This window comes from Puntigrus tetrazona, chromosome 16, assembly GCF_018831695.1.
Source record: "Puntigrus tetrazona isolate hp1 chromosome 16, ASM1883169v1, whole genome shotgun sequence".
NCBI lineage: Eukaryota > Metazoa > Chordata > Actinopteri > Cypriniformes > Cyprinidae > Puntigrus > Puntigrus tetrazona.
This window is the reverse complement of record NC_056714.1, coordinates 9,200,078-9,224,253: the sequence shown is the minus strand read 5'-3', so window position 1 is coordinate 9,224,253 and position 24,176 is coordinate 9,200,078. Positions and strand designations below refer to the sequence as shown.

At 35.4% G+C, this 24,176-nt stretch overlaps 1 protein-coding gene across 2 annotated transcripts in view; it reads right to left on the bottom strand.

Moving 5' to 3' along the window:
* LOC122360022 (carboxypeptidase Q-like) overlaps positions 1 to 24,176 on the bottom strand; it is a 39,223-nt gene that overhangs the window by 7,049 nt on the left and 7,998 nt on the right. For both annotated transcript variants that reach the window (XM_043260308.1, XM_043260307.1), the window contains exons 5-7: positions 5,409 to 5,520; positions 3,407 to 3,498; positions 177 to 378 (exon numbers count right to left, since the gene is read on the bottom strand). In XM_043260308.1, coding sequence (XP_043116243.1) covers positions 177 to 378; positions 3,407 to 3,498; positions 5,409 to 5,520 — 406 coding nt within the window. The remainder of the gene's footprint in view (positions 1 to 176; positions 379 to 3,406; positions 3,499 to 5,408; positions 5,521 to 24,176) is intronic.

Sequence of the window (24,176 nt, the reverse complement as noted above, 5' to 3'; positions counted from 1 at the left end):
CTAGCGCATGTCCTGAGTTACTGGTCGTCTCGGGACAACCAGGCTTAAAGGAAGAATCATAGACAATGTAGATCAAAATCTAGATCATATATGTAGACGATGCATGTATAATTTGTATAATCAAGTATAATAATTGCAATCAAGTCCAGAAATGAATTATGCTGGATGAAACTTACCTGGAACCCCAGCCTCCATCCACATGTTAATGTCTGTTCCCTCTCCATGTTCTTCGAGCGACGTGACATTGATGGGAGCCAACAGTTTCATCACCTCCTTCATGATTGCCCGAGCTTTGTCGCTGCCAGTGAACTGCAGTCCCAGAGGACCGAAGGTGCCCAGGTCAGACTCCATTACAAGGTCAAAGTTCGAGATGTTCGCCTTAGAAGTGGAGAAGAAGTCCCCGCAAAAATAGTAGAAATATACAAAAAAATATATTATATTATAGTAGACATTTATAGACGTCAATGTAACGATAACTAATTACTTATAAAAAAAGCACAGTTAATAGGTTAGTTCACCCCAAAATCAAAATTGTTTTATTAATTACTCACCCCCGTTTCAAACCCATAAGAACTTTGTTCATCTTCGGAACACGAATTACAATATTTTGAATGAAATAGGAGAGATATGTACAGAAACATAGCGTTAATAAATACAGTGGTAAAACAGTCCATGTGTGGCACAACGACAATAAACTTTTTGTGCAAAGAAAACAAAAATTGCCATTCTTCTCCCCTGAGCTATGTCTTCTGCTATTTTTCTCTCTACAATACCACAAGATGCAACTCAGGGGCTCTATTTTTTTCCTTTTTTCTTTGTGCAAGAAAAAGTATTCTCGTAGCACTGTAAGGTGAGCAACTGATGTTTGGAACGACATGATGGTGAGTATTTAATGACACAATTTTTATTTTGGGGTCAACTAACCATTTAACGCACTGGCCCCGCCCCCAGACCTGTACTTCATCTTGCATTTCACACAGCTGACTGTTAACAAACATAATGCCGAGGGCAACAACCCCATAAATGAGATTTATGCCCTAAAATTCAAGTTGGTTTCATTCTCAACTGTGAATTGCCAGTCCAAGTCATACAAAGTTCTACCAACTATCTACATAATTGGATGCAATACAGTAAAAAGTTGGGTCAGTGGCCAAAACGCAGCATTTGAATCCTGCTTGGCCTGAAACCACCGCTCTCTGATCAGAATCCAACCTCATAAAGTAAAAAACGAAATCCCATGGCAATGTGCAGATACAATGGAGATTCAAGTCCAACTGCTGGCTAAATTATTCCATACCATAAAGTATCACTTTACAGCATACAGACCTGACAAATACGGTTTATTGCACCGTTCGGTCCAAAACCAGAAGAGTCCAAGTAAAACATTATTGACAGAAATAAAAGCTAGATGGATGGGTGCCACGGCACTTGGGTTTGTGTGGGAAATTTCAGCCAATTTGCTCCTCCTGCTAAAATTAGGATCAACTCTCAGAGTACTTTCACCATTAAAACAGAAACCGCACAAACCCGGTAAACCCTTTTTGTCAGATGCCGTAACCCAAGACAGTAAAACAAGCCATTTAAATAATTCTAAACAGAACTAATTGTGAGGGTACTGTTTTTTTTTTCAGGATAAAAGAGAAAATCCATCCAATTCTTTGATGGAAGATTTCAAAAATGCTCTCGTGGACAAAAGAGCACTAATATAACAAACAGAGCAAAATGTGCTTTTCGAAGTCTGTTAACTTGAACTTGAACCATTCTGTGCTTAACTGACATTTGCAAACAGTTTTTAAAATGCATAAAACTTGCTATAGAGTTAGTATAGACAACTAGATGAGCTATGGCACATTCTAGAACAAGGGTGTCAAACTCCTAGAAGGTCACAGCTGTGTTGGACCAATAACTAATATTGGGGTAAACATATATGGAATTCACTTTAGATTACATATGCAGTACAAGGCGAGTGTCCATGATGAATTATAGAAATAAAAATATTGCAGAAAAGCTTCTTAGGAAGTATTCTTTGTATTCATGTTGGTTCCATATGGTTTTGAAAGTTCTGCAAGAAAAGTGTCAATATAATGAATATAAAATATCAAAAGGTGTAAATAAATTAATTCTATAAAACATTTAATGTAATTTAAAATAAATTAACAATTCGGTCACAATTGCTACAGTTGTGTGATTTTAAAAAAAACTGTGAGAATGCTACAGTAAAAACCTGTTTAATGGTTAATGGAAAATTCCTGTAAAATTCAGTAAACTGACATTCACGGAATTCCCTGCATTGCATTTGAAATTTTGATTAATAAAATAGTAATATTCTGCAGAAACACACAAATTGATCACAATTTTAATAGGTTGGCATATTAACATTATATCAATTATTGAAAGGACGATATTTAACTGTAGAAAACCTAAAATTGTGTTACTTTTACTGTAATTTTGCAGGTTTTTTTTTACAGTGTATTAACAAGCAATTAACTATGATTTATGCCTCAAACTGCTAATTCGCTATTTATTAATAGTAAGGTAGTTGGGTAAGGTAAGTAAGGGACTAGGATTAGGGATGTAGAATATGTTCATAAAGAATATCTGCTTTATTAAGTACTAATATTTTAATAATAGGCATGCTAATAAGCAACTAGTTAAAAGTGAGAACTGGTCTCTATACTTTGATTCACATGATTAGATTTTTCAGTTGCACCACATGGCATTTTATCACATGAGATGACCTCATCTTGTCATAGAAAAGGTCATAGAAAATTATTTGATTCCTTAAAAGACTTATTGACCTTGACACACTGTCATTAGAACCCACAGGGGTTAGCTCTATGATATTTTTTTCCCTGCATGCTGGCTGAAAGTTTTTAGAATATTAATAATAAGTATTATTATTATAAGAGATTATATTTTAATGCATTTAAATTAATCAGATGAGGAAAAACAAATCATGAATATATCCAAACAACAACACTGCCATACAGAACACTGGGGAAAAAATAATCATAATAATTGAATTATTAAATTAGCGGTTGTGCGCTACCCGCAACGCGACTAATTAAAGATTGTACCTGTCCCTCTGAAATATATAAGTTATGGAAGCCTGTTTCCACCACTAAATAAAAAAGGTTATTTGGAAATTTTATTGCACAATTCTGCCTTTTTTTTCTCAGAATTGTGAAATATAAATTTGCAATTGCGAGTTAGAATAGTGATATCAAAAATATAGTTGTTTTTCTTTTTTAAATTCAGTAGCGTAAACATACTATAGAAAATACGTTACAAATATTAATTCCAATATAATAAATTAATTTACATAATTACATCTGGAAATGTTCGACACCCTTGTTCTAAATCATCCAACAGAGTATAAGAGTGTTAGTATGATAGAGAATTGTACTTTGTGCCGTTGGAAGTACTGAGCAGCTCCCACCCCGCCTGGCTCCTCTGCGGACCACAGCACCGTCCTCAGAGTTCTTTTGGGACGCAGCCCTGGGGACCCAAGAAATCGACAGTATGAGCCAACCACATAATATTTCAGAATACATTTTCATAACGCAGCCACTGTACTATTGCTTCACTGGCTAAGATCAAAGTTAGTTGCTTTCGTCAATCTGATCTTTAGCGGAAAAGGACAAGAGAAGATTACATTTATATATATTTTTATAAATAAATATGTAAGGTCGGGTTTACAAATCAGAGACGGCATGCTGACAAATCTAGGAGGGCCATGCTAGATGATCTTGGCCGTCTAGACAGTTGCATACTGGGCACTTGATAACTTGTCTGTACTTCCTGCGGAGTGGAATCTGTGAGAGATATTTTGGGCTTAATTGTGTTGGGCTTTCTCGATGATCCAGATGGGAGAGCTGTCCAAAGGTTCATCCATCTCCTAAACTGCAAGGTATACATAGGAAAACTGGTCGCTGCTTCCAAGTCAAATGGCACAGAAAAGGACACAGGCGAGAAAACGTAATATACCAGAACATGAGGCTGATACAAGTAGATTTATGGATTATGAGCAAACGGCTCACGCTGTTGCAATAATAATACAAAAACTTGCATGTTATAAACAAAGCCAAGGACCCGATGAACTGAACGTTGTTGTTGAGCTTTTAAAACGTTGTAGAGAATGCTTAATCTACCAGCAGTGAAATTAATCATGTTGTCTGTGGTTATTGTGCACCATTATAGCTTTATTTTGCCAGTGTTTGTAGACGCCCATTGCCAAGAGAAAGATGTTAAATACAAATGAGCACAACCCTCGGTATTGCCTTTGCAATAAAGCAACAATAGAGAGGAGAGGGGCCAAGAGACTCGCACCGCATTGCATATTGACACTCAGCAGGAATTTTAATAATCTCCATTATAACAGAATACTCTCTATCCACTGCACTACTTCTACAGCACTTGCCCCCAAACATAATATGCATACAGTCTGAGCTAAAACGTCTTCCAAAAGCAAATTTTTTTACAATGATTTATTTAAAAACAATTAAAAACACTAAAATATAATATTATGTATTTCAAATGTGCTTGTAAGCATTTTCGGGGAATATTACATGACTTATTTTAGACAAAGCAAAGAAAATAGAAAATAATAACATTTTTTATACATTTTCAAACTAAAAAACGATTATAGGGGTCGTTATGTGTCAACACAGACTACAACAATATGCACACGGAGAGGCACTGGCATCCTCATCCTCATATCTCTGGGACGGAACAAAACAACCTTAGAGTTTGAAGTCTGTTATGCATCTGAAATTAAAATTATGGAGAGAAACAGACATTCAAACTGAGAAAAGAGAGAGAGAAAATAAATAACATTTTTTTTAAATATATACACGTGTGTGTATTTATACACGCATAATGCATGTACACCGTACACACACATTTATTATGCAAGAACCAAAAATTTAAATTGGATTAATCGTGATGAATCATTTGAAAGCAGTAATACATACTCAAAAAGAAAGTGCCTTTTACTCCATTTTTGAATTCTCACTCTTATTGAAGTGACGCTTATTGAAACAAAGCTAGCTACAGTCAAGATCCACTCCATCCAATGTGTAAAAATAACTTAATGATGCTGCAATTTTTCTAAACTAATTTTCTCCCCCTGTAATTTGGCACAACTCTCAAGTGAAAATTGCCATTTTGACCGCCCCTTTACAATTTAGTGGATAAATCTTCATCCGTGACATTTAATATTTTGGCTTCAATCACTATTTATGTTTGTCTGTCTTCACTAAATCACTAAATCAAACAATTTAGCTTGGAAAGCTTCCGGGATTGGTCTGAATGACCTTATCACTCCTCTCATGTTCATTCCACTGGTCACTGACAGCTCTGCTGTTTTTAAGGGGTTCTCCGAACGTTGCAATCTTCACAGCTCTCACCTAAATCTCTGATCAAAGAAAGAGCTTCCCAGGAAATGGCGACCCCGCCTCCGTCGTCCATAGCACCCTGACCCACGTCCCAGCTGTCCAGGTGACCACTGAGCAGCACCACCTGAAACGAAACCAGACGAAAGCCGTACGAATGAACAGTAAAATCAACATTCCGTAAAACAACACATTTTCTAAGCATCGTTTCCTTTATGCGTTTCCTTTTTATAGTTACGCAATTGTTTGTTCATGTATAAAAAGGTTTTACATAACAGAACGTAAAGGGGAAAAGGCATCCTGGCAACCCTTTCCAGATGTTGACTGTCAGTTTAAATGGATCTTGTCAAACTCAGGCCTCAGCGAAAGCCTTTAAACTGATGCACTAGATTAGATTTAAAGTCTAAACATCCTCCTCTCATAGTTCTAACACTGGCTAAATATATCTCTCTACTCCACCGAGAACATCTTCTACCACTTAACATTCACTTTCGGCAGAGATGAGAAAATTTAAGAATATAGCTTACAAATAATGCTCTCCGGTTTTGTTTTATACATTCAATCTGCCGTTCACACAATAGCCTCTACGGGCCGGTCGCATTTTATGGCAATAAACATCCTGAGGTCCTTTACAACTTTTGGGGAATAAAGCTCAATTGAAGTCTGTTTTCGAGACTCGCCTCAGTTAAGTGAGGATTTTCCAGTCGATTTGTCAGCTATCTGCCTACAGCATCCCGTTGGCAAATATACAAACGCTGTCTGGACATCCGCCAATCAGCTTCAAGCCCACTTCCTCCAAATTTATTTTTGAATACTGTGACAGATTTTGTCTATACCGTGTCATGTTGTTGTCGGTCTCATGACAGGTTAACACTCCCAACAGCATCATGAGAAAAGGCTAACGGTAATCTATGCCAACCATCTGTGAGTTACAACGGGTGAACTCTAAAGCAACAGCCAAACGTGCCAACAGCGGAAGTACAAAAGCACTCTGTAGTGACCGTCCTTTTGTGATGAGCAAAATCTACTGTGAGACTCGCGCTTTGATGATCAGACGCCAGAAACGCACAGATGGAAGCGTCTAGGTGGAAACGGTTCAGACCGTTCTTTAGTGCTGCTGAATTATTAAACAGGAGACAAATCGGGTCGTTATTTTGTCATCCTCGTGCCGTTTCGAACCCGAATGATGTCGCTTTTTTTCACGTCGAAGACCATTTTTTTTACAGCATATACGAAAAAGCTGCACGATTTTTCAGGTCTCCTAAATTCATAAAGCGAGCAAAAGAGAGGCATTCGAGTTGTTATTTATCCTCCTTTCCATAAAGCTTTGAAATGCCATTCGCATTTAGACTCAAAATGTCAAAGCGGTCTGTAAAAGTTGTTTGAAAGAAACAAATACTGATATCATCGTGAATTTGTTTTACTGTTCTGGGTAATGCTGCACTTTTCACCATTAAGCACCTACTTTGTACACTGATAATAATAAAAAAAGGAGAACAAAAATTCTGCATATTACAAATGTTTCCAAAGAACCGTGTGACACTGAAGAATGGAGCAACGGCTGCTGAAAAAGTGGCTTTGCTATCAAAAGAATACATAAATTGCATTTTAATTTTAATAAAGTTATTTTAAACTGTAATACCATTACCAAGTCACAAAATACATCATCTATTTTTTCTTTTAGGTCAAAAATCATTAGAATATTAAGAATCTTCCATGAAGGCATTTTGTTAATTTTCTACAGTAAATATATTTTTAAAATATTTTTGATAAGTAAAATACACTGCTAAGAACTTCATTTGGACAGCTTTAAAGGTGATTTTCTCAGTATTTAGATGTTTTTGCACCCCCTAGATTGCAGATTTTAAAATGTCTTTTAAATCTCTGCCAATTATTTTCTATATGTATATATATATATATATATATATATATATATATATATATATATATATATATATATATATATATATATATATATATATATATATATATATATATATATATATATATATATATATATATATATATATATATATATATCAGCCTTTCAGACTTCTAATAAGAGGCTTCTTTCAAAAATATTTAAAAAAAAAGCTTTTGAATAAAACTTTTGAATAGTATAAATAATTAAGAATAAATGAATAATAATGAATAGAACAGATCAAATAACGCTTTAAGTAAATAATTGGGTAAATAAAGACTTTTTAATTATTGAGTAAAATATTCATTGAAATTGCTTCAAGAAAACAGTCACTGGTAACATGAAATGTGGAACTAAATTTGGCATAACTTCCAGCATTATGCCACTACTCACACAGAATCAATAACATCTAAAGGTTTTACGTCAACGCACAAAATCAACATAAAATGTTGTGTAACTTCTGGTAATTTCGGTAATCCTCTTCAAAGCCAGCTCACAAACAGAAACTATTTTCCGCTTCTTTCAAGTACAAAATACAAACAAACAAAAAGTAAACCAGATTTCTACAGAGACCGATGCTAGACCGGGCTGCATACATTACTGGTTTGGCAGAAGGACCGGCCTATTTTTGATGTGGTCCTAAATTATGTAACCGATGGATTAATCTAAAAACGTTTTCTATGCATAAAAGAAAATAAAAAATATTTTCGCAGTTTCGGTTTTGTGTATATTTCAGACTAACTAGTCTAGTAACTATGCTGTCCGGCCTAACGCGTAGCACAGATGGAAAAAAAAGAAAAAAAAAAAGGAAAAAGAAAACAAAAAAATACCAAGGAATAGGCCAAAAAAAGCACAGAGAGATCTGTCTCCAGATTAAACTTAACTTCCTAATAACTATGTGACAGGGTGGAATGTAAGGGCTGACTGACCTCATAATTAAACACTATCATGTCACTGTTAATGAGCTCTGACAGGATGAGGCTATTAATTAAGAAGCACTGAAATATGAATGAGGGAGTGAAATTAAGAGAGTGCACAGGGAGAGGATGAGTTGAGCCTAATGAGCCCGCTATCCAAGGGGAGTCATACCCAAACACACGTTCAATATTCTGCAGTAAATCTGGATCAGACAGGGGCAGAAACCTATAACTAGCTGAACAATCAAGATGTGTGAATGAAAATGGAAACACATGTTAATCAAATGAATGTAACCGCAGCCTGGTATTTGGAATGAAATCATACAGCGATCCAGAAAAGAGAGAAGAAAAAAAAAAGCTGCAGGCTCAGTTCTCACTTAAATGTCACGGTGCGAACTACTGTATCAAAACAAAAAGCACACCAGTGGCCATTTATACGACTAAAATTATTCTCATATGCTTTTTCCTTATCAATAAGAATAATTTGTATTCTGGAACGTTCCCTTTGTTACCCCAAAAATGAAAATTGCGTCTCTTTCTTGCGTGAAACACAAAAGAAGATATTTTGTGACGTGCAAAATAGGAAAAAATATAAGACAAGTCTTTTGTCTTCGACAAAAAAAAAGGAAAAAATATAATAGAGGTTTGGAACAACAGTAAAGGATGACAAAATGTTTCATTTTGGAGTGAACTATCCATTTAAAAATGTTTTTATCTGTTCTGAAGATGACCTGCAGAGGAAGAGTTTGAATTCCTGAAAGCCACTGATGACATGAAACGTTGGCATAACTTCCAGTATTTTATTTTCTTATTTTAAATCATAATTTTAAGGTAAGGTATATAAATGATTTTGTTGGATTGTTTCAAATACAGCATTAAGCGTTACAACAAAGCCCAGGGTACATATAATAAATTTCGCTCACTGGTATATAGATGTGCATGAGTACTTCTAAGCAACGGCAATTACTTCATGTAAACAAAAATAGATGATGATTAAGCATGATGGGACTTTTTGCTGAACTAAATAACAGCTCTATAAAAATGTGCTGCTGAAAGCTAAATTCCTGTCAAGTCTTTCACAGACAGGAAGCAGTTTGCATACTGCAGGCAGCGCAGAAAAATATATAAATAAATACAATTTGAAAAATCCTTTAAGACGTATTTACTGAATTGATCAACCACTCTATTGTCTAAGAAACGCCACAGAAGATAACTACAAAACTTTGTAATTTTCTTATTAATAAAAAAAAGATGAATTAGTAGAAAAATGTCATATTTAATATAGGTACACTGTGGCACTTTTTAGTAAATTTTGGTAATTTTTAGTCCACTTTATAGTAACTTGCATTAACAGCCTAAATGATGTAATTGCTTTGGATCAATAACTTAAAAAAATAGTTCACCCAAAAATGAAAATTAGCCCATATTTCACTCACCCTGAAGTCATGCTATATATGGGTTTTAAAATTATAACATAAATATCTGACTGAGCGCCGAGTTCCTGCTTCTTGGCTGACTTCTGACTTGACGTACGACGTATGGCGGAAGTTGCATCATACGTTGAGTCATAAGTCAGATCTCGGTGTTCTCACGGAAAATAACATGGGTCAGTTATTTGCGATATAATTTTAAAACTAGAAATATTTTTGTTATAAAAATCCATCGATCTGCTTCAGAGGACACGTGATAACCCGTTGAAGGTGTATAGGTTATTTTTACATCACAGTACTTGAGGATATATCAGATTTACAGAGCTTCATAATAATGGCCGCTATCCACTCGCATTTACCAAGCATGGAGGAGCTAAGATACATTAAAATCATATACACCAAGGACGGATTCGGGGTGAAATATGGGGTAAATGGATGTTGTTCCAAACTTGTATGACTTTAATTTCTTTCAAAATGTTGGATTACCACTGACTTCCAATGTGTAGATTAAAAAAAAAAACACTTGAGGCATTTCTCAAAATAAAAACAGAAGTAAGCATTTGAACTGATCTTTAAATGGTTAATGTTACTATAAAAGTTATACAGTTTTTTATATGGAAGAAAGAGAGAGACCGAAAGACCGTTCCTTCTGCTTTTTGAAACATGTAACTATACAGGTTAATAGGGGTCTTACAGAATAGGGTCTTCTTTCCAAATACCTAGAAATGTGGCTGTAAAACACATCAAAATCTGCAACAAAAACTGAATGAATGCAGCAACCAATAAAAACCCGGAAGAGATGTGAGATGTTCTGTTTAAAAAAATACAAATACAAAATACATACACACACATATATATATATATATATATATATATATATATATATATATATATATATATATTTCAGTATTTGTGTATTTCATGTTCAATTAGTCTTATTTTCCTTGACGTATTGACACTGAATGTTTACCGAAAGGGAATTGTGTAACAGTCGTCACAAATATGCCTGACAGAAAGGCAGGTTACACAAACTGTCCCTCGTTCGTTCTCTCCACCCCCACTACTTCCTGGAACTCCATCATTGTGTGTGCTAAAAAAGAGTGTAGCGTTTAGCGCAAAACCAAAGAGCGGTTTAAAGAACGTGCGGTGAGAGAATGAACGGGCTTTAGAGAGCGGATGAGGGGAAGAAGAACTCGCTGTGAAATGAACAGACTGTACGCTCTCCCACAAGTCAGTAAATCATTTGCAAACCACCTTCAGAAGACTTTGTTGTAAATCAAATCATCATGAAATGGAAGAGGACAAAACAAAAGAACTAGACAGTGATGAAATGTCTGACAAGATCCTAGAAATGTTCAAAATGTGTTGCCTCGGGAACTGTCGGCAATGAAAAACTGACTTAATTCTCTCAAAATGCAGTACGTAGTTCTGTTTTAAGTTTTTAGGACATTTAAAAGGACTATTCTGGGTTCAGAAGCTTCACCACCATATATAATCTGTTACAATGTTGATAGTCAAAAATACTAAGGCGTTTGTAAAAACAGTTTATGGAGCAATGGTATCTGTAGGGTTTAAAAGCAGAAGGGCACATTTTTGTGTGATATTTAATAAAAGCTGGCTATTTTTCCATAAGATTTCATGTGTGCATGTGTGTGTGTGTGTTTTTTACCTATACATAGTATATTTCTGGTATTCTTTGGAAGAGTGCAAATGCATGGTAATGAATTTCACAGAACTTTTTTTTTAATAAAGAACATTTATGAGGGAATGGCTATTTTTGCATCTATTATAAGAAACAAGGTTTCATTCAAATCAAATTTATCCTAAATTAGTCAAATAATCATAATTAATGACTGTCATTTAATGTATGTTAAGATATGTCACCTATTATTGATAAAAAAATTAAAAAATAAAATATTATACATTAAAAATATTCTCAGTACCATTTTGGTTACTTCTTTTGCAGCAAAAGACTAAGAATTTTCATATTCGACCTATAAGACCTATGCAAGAACCCTTAAAGTGTAAAGGAAAATGTAAAAATTTCAGACAAAAAAAACTGGAATATAAGACCACTTGAATTTCATAAAACACCGTTTAGTATGGAACTGTCCATGTATACATTTTAGTTTCCATGTGAAACACATTTGTGTCCTCATAAAACACAAATGCCAGTACACACACACACACACACACACACTTATAAAATGTTGAAACATTATCTACATATCTGACCAAATGAGCTATTGGCATTTTTAATCCAGCATTCATTGCATTTTATTTTTCCGCTCATCCCAAAAATTGCGTCTGCCAGAAATAAAGTGACTTTTTCAGGTCATGCAGCCACTCTGTGAATTGAAGAAATGAGAACAGACTGATCAAATACACAGATGTGCGTAATGAGGCAGACACCACACACTGAGGCTGTCAAATTCGCTCTCAATTCCCCAAAAACCACCGCCATCAAACACATGTAGACCTTGATCACTTGCATTCAATTACAGAACTGGAAAGTTTTCATGTCTGGGTTGTGCCAAACGACTACAAACACTACAAAAGAGCGCTTCCTCCAAGTTCAGATTGGACGTTCTCACTAACATTCATTTTGAGGGTGGTTATTATGTATTTTATTTCACGTTCCTACTAAATTGGACACTTGGAAGGTTTTTGTTCTTGCAGGCCAAACCCCTAAAACCCAGAAAAACTATTATTTTGTGTGGCAAGATATGAGGTCATCTACAAACTGGTTTCATTTCCCTTCACCATCTCAGAAAACTGAGCCCTTGATGATTCTAGCAGTCACGCTCATGTGCGTTATATTAAAGATTTCAACTAGTTTTAGCAAATCATTTTAGAAATATCGGAAATCGGTGCCAGACCACCGTTCTTGAATCTTTCGAAAACCAAATAAACTAACATATTAAATAAACGTGCACTTTTTTGCCCAAAGTATTATTTAGCTACTGAATTGAATAATGAATGAACTAATTCAAATAGAAAATCTGATTCGGCATTTCACACTAATGAAAAAAAAAAAGCGTTATATATTTATATATTTTTTTATATTCTGTCGAAACCAGCTGACAGTTAAAGATGCGTTTACGCAAGAGAGATTTTTGTCTGAGGTAGAAGGTTATCTTAACAGTAATAAGATTTGATTTTCAATGTTGTGCAATAACAACTAAGTAGCAAATTCTTCCATTTCACCATAATTATCATCATACTAACCTCATTTCTCAATAAGGTCCAAGTTTAGCTGTTAATGCAAGTCTTAGTATTCTTTGGTTGGATATCTTCCCTAGGTTCCTCTAACTCTGTTTATGGTAAACCAAGCATATGTTCTTGACAGCATTTGTTCTGTGCGGACTAAATAAATAAGTAAGCCATTTTTGTTTTGCAATTAGATGCTATTACACTAAGTAAACGTAACGTGTTTTCATAGGGACAGATGCTATTTAGTGCAAACAGCAATGTATTCTATTTAAACTAAATGAGAATAGAAGTATTTTCTTAAATGCAAACACCTACAGATTCCATTTACACTACAGTATGGTATACAGTATTAACTTATTGCAAATAGTGGCAATTATCTGCACCTCTGTCTTGCTGAACATTACAAAACAGTATGGAATAATAACAAGTCTACTAGTCTATTTTTATTTTTTTAATAAATGCCAACTTTATTGGGACAAATCCCTAAAATAACCCTAACCTTGATATTGTTCTCTCTTCTGACAGCCTTTGTCAGTCTCTCTCAATTTTTTGAAAGCCGTGAAAACACACAAATTATATTTTTGTGGTACTCTCAGACATTTCAAATGATGCCAGACATGACTTGCACTGGCATTTTCATGTAATCATTTTTGAGCAGACTGAATAGAAGGAAAGATTGGGGGAGGGATTTAGAAAGAAACAGACGGACAGAAGGTAAGGAAGTTTCCTGCACCTCCACTCTGTGGGGTGTATCGAAAATGCCCATATGTTTGTATTGTCTGTTTCTCAAGAGATCAAAGCATCCGAGGTTCTTTCGTCCTTACAATATAACATTTTAAGGATTCTTTGATTATCAGAATGGCTATTTAATGTAGAAATCTCTTTTCGTGTATTTAATGCATCCTTGCATAATAAAAGGACTAAAAAGTCCGAACAAACCCAGATGTTTAAACGGTAGTGTGGTAGTGCAACTCCTGATTTTTATGAAACATATTATAAAAAAAGATTCTTGTTTAGACTGACTATTTGAATTTGTGCCACAGGATTAAACAAAAAACATTTAAGTGTTTGCAATAATCGTGCAGCTTAACTTCATACAAAAATGTAAAGCATAAATAATTGTTTTAGGGTTTATTTTTGTAACTTCCGCTTCCAAACCCACTCAGGACACATGTTCTGTCACTGTATAAACGGTCATAATGCTTCTGAGAAACTGAGAGAAATTTAAAGTATATTTTCTTTCCCCATTAAAACAATAAACACTCTTATTTACTGTATAGCCATTCATAAATGTAATCTACCTTTTAAGGTAGCCATTGATAAATATTTTCCATCTGAAAACTGTGGCTAATCCTCTTATTTCACAGATAACACAGGCCACATCTAAAGTACATCTGACTCACTGGCTGTCACCGGTACCCTCATTAGTAGTGATGAGTAATACGCTCCAAAGGTCTATACTGAGGGTTCCCGTTACCATCCATCAGTGGGAACGATCAGTATTTTCAGGCATGTCTCTGGCTGTGACCGGAGTGTCATTGCTCGGTGAATTCAGACTGTGAAGAAACACCAGGGCTCAAGGTTCTGTTTGTTCGCAGAATAAAGGCCCCGGGCTTGCACAAGCCTTAGTTCTAACTAGGGCAAAGGCTAGAGCAAAGTTTCTCTCCCAAAAACATAGGCACTGGTATCTTACAAGGTCTAAATCGGCGCTTTTAAACTGGTTTTGCATCAAAACCCACATCCTTTCATAGTACAGTGAAAATAGAGTTCATAAGCAAATTAAAGCAAAATATTAACATTTTTAATAAATGCAGATTGTTCTATTCATTATAGAATTTAGAAAAAAGTCTCATGGTTTCGACAAAAATATTAAACAGCACGACACACTGATATTATTACTAGTAGACTGATATTACTAATATTTCTTGAGGGCAAAATCTGGATATTTACTTTTGCATTTATGCATCTGGCAGGTGCAACTTCATTTCATCAAAGATGCGTTTTTTTATTACAATGACTTTTTGAAGGATATAATGTGATACCGAACACCAATAGTATTAAAGGTTTAGTTAAACTGTAAAACATTACATAATGTTACTGTTTCTTACGTATTTTGATCAAATAAATGCAGCTTTAGTGAGCATGCGAGGCATCTTTCAAAAACATTAAAGGCACGGGTCACCCATTATTTCACCAGTCGTTAATTACTCACCCTCGTTCCAAAGCTGTAAGACCTTCATTTGTCTTCGGAAGACAAATTACCATATTTCTGATGAAATCCCAAGAGCTTTCTGACGCTGCATAGACAGCCACGCAAATACGCATTCAAAACCCATAGGGGTAGTAAAGACGTTATTAAAATAGTCCATGTCCAAGCATCAACTTTCACTTTATTAAGCTGCAAGAACACTTTGTGTGCACAGAGAAAACAAAATTAACATGCTTATTTAACAATTCTCTTCTGTGCTTGTCTTAATTTGTGTTCCAAAGGTCTTAAGGATTTAGAACGACATGATGGTGAGTATTTTGGGTGAACTTTCCCTTTAAAAAGCATGTAGTGTATGCTGCTATAGCCGGTGTGAGTTCTGAAAATTGGTTGTGCTTTGCAGCTACAATAAATAGGGTTGTCGCACTGAATATGAACTAGCCAGCTAGCTAATGCTTAATACGGTCTATTTTAAAACCTCATACTTGCGACAAAGCAACCTCAAACTGCAGAGAACGAGGTCAAAAACGGAAAGTGACAAGGCTAGGCCTAAACAAGAGCCAAAACCACAAAAGAAAGTAAGAATCATGGGGCTTCCCTAAACAGATTCAAAATCATCTCGCGAAGCGCAATCGGTATAAAATAAAAACCGACATATTTTAATGTTTCAACCACTAATGTCAGCAGAGAGGCAAACATTTCATATAGTGCAGCTTTAAAATTAAACCTCAATAATATCATGAACTGCAAAGAAACAACAATTAAAATTATGCACGAGTTAATTGAATAACACAATTTTAAGTTCTACATCCCTATACCCATACCAAAACTTAACAACATAACCTCACTAACTACTAACTAATTAACTTACTGAGGGAAAAGTCATATTTAATAGTTAACAAGTGTTACCAATTCTAAAGTGTCAAAAACACTAACAAACATCCAAAAACATTAGAAGCATTTAGTCAGTGATTAACATGTTTATTTTGTTCTCCTGTCTATCATAGGTTGAAATGTTAATGTTTGTATTCCTCTCAACACATATTAGGGTCACGTTTCCGCAGGCAAGGGCAACAATTTGGGTGTAGGAACAATTTGAAAAGTGGGAGTGAAGGTCAAATGTCTTTAGAAAGTAATAACAATCTTTCAACGTTTCAAGAGGACAGAAAATAAGAAAAAGGAAAAAATTTATTCTGAAGAATTATTAACACGGCGCCCATTTTGAAAAGGAAACCCTTTGTCAAACTTCATAAAAAATTGAGTTCAACCGTGCAAGAGGGCAGTAAACCAATCAGTAATGACAATGTTCCCTCCCATTAAATACGAGCCCAGTTTAAAAGCCGACGTCGCCCTCTTTAAACCCCAAGTCATAAACGTTGTGGCCTCCTGTCATCCACGTACTGATGGAGTGTGGAGAGCAGTATAAACTCTGGTTTCCCTGTGGAATCCCCCGCATACATCACAGGCCAGAAACAACAAACAGCCGACCCTGAGGTGGTTAAATCCACTCTGCTGTTATCAGAGGATATAAACATCTCAACCTCATTCTCGGACTAAAAGATCAGTTGATGGGCCCAAAACGGAAAGAGGGAAGTGGGATGATAGACAGAGTGAATTAGGAGACAAAAACAACAAGCCGAACCCAAATAAAGAGGAGGAAACTGCAATTGTTCTACTCATTGCTTCATATGAGAATGTTTTGGAAACTAACCGTTTGCTCGAGGGAAACGTACAGATTTGAGGTTTGTGGAAATACAGTTTGGACGGATGGTAACCTTTGTCGGAATGGAGTGGGTCCATTACAGAGACGGGAAATGTTTTGGGAAATGACAGGAGCACTTTTTGTGTATCAGTAAATGCTTGACTGGCTCTACTGCCCATTCCATAATGGCTATATTCAGTTTAAACAGCAGGTAAATTTGTGGGAACATAAAAACGAGTAAACACTGTTACTTTCATTCCAATTTTTTTGTTGTTGTTGTTGTTGTTTTTTTCCTAATTGACCAAACTTTTAACTCGTCTGCAAACAGTAATCCAGCCAAACTTTGATTGCCCGGATACATATATAAAAAAAAAAACAAAAAACAAACTGTATATATTTTTCCGCCGATGCAGTTACTTTGCCATAATTTGCTTCAAAAGATACATAAATTGTGCACGTTTTATCATTTATATTTATTAATCATGAACATTTACTGCTATAAGAATTAAATCAGCATTTAAGGATGTATTCTGAAGGCTCATGTGACACTGAAGACTGGAGTTGTGGTTTTTAAAAAAAATCAGCTTTGGAGTAAATTTAATTTTAAAACTGAAAACAGAGGATTTTTTTAAAATCTTAATATTTCGCAATATCACTGCGTCGCTATGAACTAACTTAAGGCTTAGTGACAACACAGAATATGCAAGTTGCATCAACTGGCCTGAAACTGTCATCCTTATTTTTATGACCTGGATATCACCTAAACTTTTTGGTGATTTATTACGATAATCTCAACATAGCCTCAAATCTACCTTTCATCTATTAGAGAGCTATCTATCCAAAATGGTGTTCATGATCTTGTGCCGTTCAATAACAGGAAACAAAGGTTAAGATGCCCATGAACACAGTGTACAGTAGATGTTATTCCAGTTCCCCCGTCCTTTTGCTTGCTGGTATAAAGCAGCTATTCTGGGTGCCACAAGGTTTTATCACAGCTCAATGCATTATTTATAAGGCAGAAGCCTGGCCCCTGGAGCAGGAGAAATGAATGGTTATGACAGGGTAAACCCCACAAGATGCCAGCCACTGTGCATTGCAGGCATTAGTTGAGGCCAGCTTTTCAAAGTTGCTGATGGCCGACTCTCTGCTGTTTCTTGGAAACAATATGATACCGCGTATAGGACATTTGATTGTTTTTTTTTTATGAAAATGCATTATTTATTTGTCAATGTTAAAATACACAAAAACTGCCTTTCTGATGGAATATCTATATTGCAGAAACAATGCAAAAATTACAATTAAAAATAAATGAAAATCACATCATTCCAAACCGTTTTTTTCTGTTTTTTTGACATCACTGACTTTCATTGGAAGGACGAGCACAATTCTTCATAATATGCTCTTTTGCAGTTCACTGACGAAAACGATTCATACGCAACACGAGGGTGAATAAATAACGGATATGAATTTTCATTTTTGGGTGAACACGCTGACAATCTGGCCAACAGCAGACTCTTATAAATGGCCTATATATAAACTTTCAATTCCTAACTTACATTCTTCCCACACGCAATTATATCCCTCACTGCTTCTATATTTATATTTATTTGGCAGTTAATTTTTCTCGAGCAGCTTTAACGGCATACTAAACCACATGTACAAGTCATGGTGTAATTTATCTTTTAATATAAAATTCATCTCCATAAAAAAGCTGGCGATGGCTATAATGAACAGATGCTAAACATTCACTGGAGATAATAAATCTGATTCATAGTTTAAAAAGGTTCTTTAAGCATTGACTTTTATTCTATTCACCGAATCTAATCTCCATGCCAATGGAAATACAGCTCTGGTCCTTTTTTAAACTAAGAATGGAATTAATTGGATTGATTTGAGTAATAGATTTCTTGTTTCATAATGAACCTTGCCCTCGCTTTAAAAGAATCGCGTTTAAAGTTGCATTTCAAAGCTCTTTATGAAATTCAGTGGGGTAGGCCTGCTTTTAGAAGCAGAGCTCAGGCGTTTATTCAGACAACTGTGTTATTCTTCTCAGACTACAGATGATGCTGAGGCTGATGATGATGATGAGGATGATGAGGATACTTTCCAAGGTTATTTCTGGGGAAATATAAAAGCCATAACCACAGACACCATCTGTTGTATTACAAAGAGATCAAAAGCAGTGGGAGGAAGGAATCAAAAGGAAGAAAAAAAAGAAAAACAGAGAAAAGAGACTCGTACGGGCATTGCTGGGATTAAGAGGAGACTGAAAGTAGAACAAACACGGTCTGCGTTGTGAAGGGTTCAGCGGTGATCGTCTCCTTCACTCCGCTGGGGTTGAATACTTTCTAATTCTGAATGCGACTGAATGCTACTGACATTCGCAAAATGGGGAATTCAATTAGGCTTTTTGACATCGTGCCTGTCAACTCCACTAGACCTGTCTCTTCACGACAATTCATATCTTCTGCCCTGCTGCTCATTTTTTAGCTTAGCGAAAGCAGTTATATAAGCAAGGACGTCTCACATGAGGTAGTAATGTGAGAAAAGAGACCCTTTGGCTAGTGGGAAAAGGTCAAGTCCACGCTATAGCTAATATAGGGTACGAGCTCCACCAGTTTGGACCAGGAGGAGATAGCTTTACCTACATGCAAAACAATCAAATCACAGTTGGTTTTGTTTTTAAGTAATGTATGCGATTTTTAAATTGGCTGTAATATAAAACATCAGTGCAAAGTATTCATGTTAATACATAATTGTGCAATAGTCTTATCTGTATCAGCGGTTGAGCATATAATACCAGCCAAAGGAGATTTGAGAATATCTGCCTATTGCTGGTTATTTTTTTGTCTCCGGAAGTTGTGCAAGTCAGTAAGTCAGAAAATATATATTTCATATGAAATTTTAAAACAGTATTTTGGTGCCGTTTTTGTCGATAATAACCAACATCTATAATTTTCCATTTTTTTCCAATTGAGCAGTAATCTGTCTTTATTAAAACAAATTCAGATTGGCCTCTCTGCACTCCAAGATTTCTGAAATATCAATTTCAAAATGTCAATGCTCAAAATGTGCTTAATGGGTTCTAAACGGATCTCAGCTATTCTGTAAATATAACTTTTGTATCATACAATCTCATCAGATAAAAAAGAAATATTGTACAAAAGAATTAGTATTTTAAAATATAGTATTTAATTGGATTTTTTCCTACTTTTGACCATCATGCGAGCAGCACCATGGGGTTAAATGCAACCTCAAAATGAATATCCATTTTTTATAATTATTTTTTATAATGTTTATAGGCATAAAGCCTTAACACTGTTCACAACAATAACTGTATTAATAATACTGTTTTAATAATTATTAATAATTATTAAACTGAATTATTTTAAGGTATGAGTTTTAATTCAGTTAGCCAAAATAGTATAGAATTGTAATGTTGGCCATTTATAAGTTATTGACCATAACATAAAATGCTACATAATTGATCAGCTTAAATGTAATATATTTTACAATTTTAACAGACAGCTGAAATTATTCCTCAAGTTTCCTGTGCTTGATTTGAAAATGAATCATCTCATTTTACCATAGCCCACCATTCTTGCTAGATCAGAATGTAAAAGTGTATGTTCTCCTGCTTCAGGCAGCCAATCCGTGGACACATTTAATGAACTAGCTCTTTTCTCAGGCCTGTTCCAACTTTGCCACTGTGGGGGAGGATGACACTGGATGTGCAATTACCGAAGACAGGACCAGCTACACCCAGTCCAGCACAACACAGCAGAGGACAACACTGTGACACAGTGCAGTGCGATACGGCACAAAAAGGAATGCTGTGTAATGCATCAACGTTAATTAAAACAAACTGGGCCGTGACACAGCGTAACCCCAGGAAACATCCTACACAACGACACGGTCGCAGGATTGACTGACTAACTATAACGGTACAGGCACTGTGATTCATAACTCCCTGACTGTCAGTTTTTGGCAAGACATTGCAAGTGTGTTGTCATTGAGACAATGTACAATTCAGTGACAGCGGCGGTGGTTTAGAGACAGCTGAACAGAATCGCCAATATTCCATTTACACAAAAAGAAAAGACATTTGTTTTGTAAAAGTACTGTATTGCGTGCGGAACTTGACTTATTAAATTGTTTTGGGAAAAAAAAAAAAGCAAGCCGCGCTTTTCCACGTGATTCTGGAGAGTTGTGGGTGGGTGGTGGTCTTTGCTGTGTGGTGGTTAGGGGATTCGTTGGGGTGTCGCTTACCGGCCCAAGTAAGTTGCCCAAGTAACTGGTAGTCCTGTAATTAGGGGGAAAATCCACAGGCGTGATGGATTTTATACTGTACCAACTGTATTATCTATGCCCTTACCCTAGCACTACCCCTAATTTTACCCTTCAACTTTTCCCATGCGGATCAAAAAATGTCAGCACAAGGTCCAAATTTACTATTATCACAATCCTGGTTGGGAAATAATGTCCACATAGAGTATAAATAGCAGTACACACAAACACACACACACATAAAATTGTCTTTATGTGGGTTACAGTCATGTGGTGTAACTGTTAAGAAAAAAGTACCATGTATATTTTTCTTAAAATATAAAAACAAGTCTACTTCTGCTATGTTAATCATTATTTTGTTGTTAAGTATTTTTTGACTAACGCCTACATTAATAATTTATGGCACCACACGACATTTTACAACCCGTACTAACCTTGTCTTGTCATAAAAAAAAAAAAATCAAAATCTAACAGTCTGACATTTTAAGAGTCTCGCTGACCTTTACACACAGTCCTGATGATCTGCTGGGGTCTGTGACATAATTTCCTGTTCTGTTTTTTTGCTTGTTTGTTTGTTTTTCTCAGTATCACAGCAACATATGACAAATGTTGCGACGCAATGCACATTTTGACATGCAGTTGTGACATATAAAAAAAAAAAAATCTAAACAAATATGTTTTCATAAAATCAAAGTAAAGTAATAATGTATTTAATGATACGTTAAGTTAATAGATCTGGACAAAAAAAATGTATTTGACTTGATCTTTACAGAATAGGACAGAACACGGGAGTTTTTCTTTATTTAAATGAACACTAAGTATACATGCCTTCCTTGAGTCCCGAATGCCGTTAACCTCTAACTAGGGCAGCTCTTTAGTGGGGGAACTCATTCATTCTCGCTTAGCTGTCAATTATGTCTTGTCCAAAATAACTTACAACACGCTTATCCTCTAAGTGTCTTGTTAAAGGGCAGGATGTGATATGCGTATAATGTCAGATGTTTCTCTTTAAGCAATTAATTTTTTTTAAATGAGAAATCAGTGAGCATAAGCTGCTCATAGTGTGGGCAGCAACACAATGTGTGTGGGAGAGCTTTTTTTAATACCAAGTAAAAATGTTTCCCCTGCAGTCAGGCATTAGGCAGACATGTGGACACACAACCTGTCACGCTATCGTTATGGCTGCCTTCAATCACAGCGACCCACGCGTGCACACACACACACACACCAAAGCCTTCACTTGTAGCTCTCAGCCCTCTCTCTCTGTCAAACACACACACACACACACACACGTGCACTCAGGGGCCCTAATCAACGTCATCAGAGGTCTCAGTTTCTGCAGAAATCAAAACTCAACAGGATGAGCGAAAACACACCAGGTCCGTGACAGACAGGAAGCTAAGCCCACCTACGCAAATATATATTATAGGTTGGAGGAAACACAGAACAAACATTTACAAACACAATGTGTAATTTCTAAAACATTTTGGGATCAAATCACACTTGGTTACATTTTGATAGTCCACTTTAGACGTTCTACTACCTATGAGTAACTCAAGTGTCAAATATTTTTAACTGCATGTATACTAACTCTCAGAGTAGACTGTTAGGGTATGTTTAGGGATAGCAGAATAAGTTGACATATTCTTGCAAGGTTTCTCATAGTTAGCATGTTGTGGATCCATCAAAATAAATTGAGATATTAAGCAGACAGTCTACTAATACTCTAATGACTGCTAGTTGACATGTAGTTGCTAAGTCGACTATCAAAATACAGTTTTTACAGTTTTAAAACAAAATAAAACAATAGTGCTGTGCAAACCGTTACTAAAATAGTCTATTTGTGCGTACATTTATATGCACCAGAACACAGTGAAGGAAGGAGACACCAAAACTCTAACAGTGATTCAACTTAAGTTAAAAGACTCACGATTAAAATTCAGAATCGGATTAAAATAATATGAGGGAAACCAGGAAACTATTCCACAGTTTGGAAATGGAATGGAATGGAAAAAGCACAGTGACCCTTCAACTTTAGTCTGGGCCTTGGGATCATCAACAATCTTTGCTTAGACGACTTCAGAAATCTATCAGATGCGGATTTAGGTTGTTTAGAGAGATGGTTAGGTGCTGATCCGGTCAGAGCTTTAAAAAGTTACATTTTAAAATCAATTTTGTAACAGACCGGCGACCGGTGCTCTTATATTCCAATATAAAGAGAATAGTGATAGTCAAAATTTATGTATAACTCTCTCAAACTATGAAAAAAGTAAACAAAAAAAACTTCCTTTATTCCTCCTTAACTCCTTAGCCTTGAACAGTCTTAATTGAAAAAATAAACAAATACATAAATAAATATCAATAAATCAACAATTCAATCTGTGCAGAAGTTTTCACAAAAGGTTCAACCTAGGAGTCCAAATCTCCTAAGTCACAATCAGAGCGGCCTGAAGCGCCTGAAGGTCCAAACACAATAACCTCTCTTTTTTGCTCTCATTGAGGTGAGAAAAAAAAAAACTAAAAAAATGGCAGAAATCCATTACTTCCTAACTGACAGACATACGGCTTAGGCCTTTTTTTGTCATTGTGCTTCAAGGGCAAATAAATTGAAGTCAACATGAAATGAAAATGGACCCTATTTACTTGCATGGTACACATTCCCGGGCTTATTGTGAACAATTCACTGGCGCTTGACATTATAAAATAAAAAAGTTAGGTTTCGTAATCGTTCATCAAAAAAGTAAAAAAAAAAAAAAAAATTAATAAATAAAAATATATGACATAATAATAGTAATAAGGTTAGGAAAGTCATTTGACTTTCCCTGTTGGCTGTCTTCATGAAACCCTCCTGCTTTTCACTCTTTACACTTTTTAATGCCCACTTTTAAGTATTCCACTTCACCTAAATAAAAATTGTTTTTACCTACACCATTAAGATTTATTATTAATAATAATAATAATAAATAAAAACAATGCTAATATTCTATAAGGATGCATTCATTTTATAAAAAAAATTATTATAACAGATTCAAATAAATGCTGTTCTTTTGAACTTTCTATTTGTCAGAAAATGCTCAGAAAAATAAATGTTTCCATACAGTTTCCAT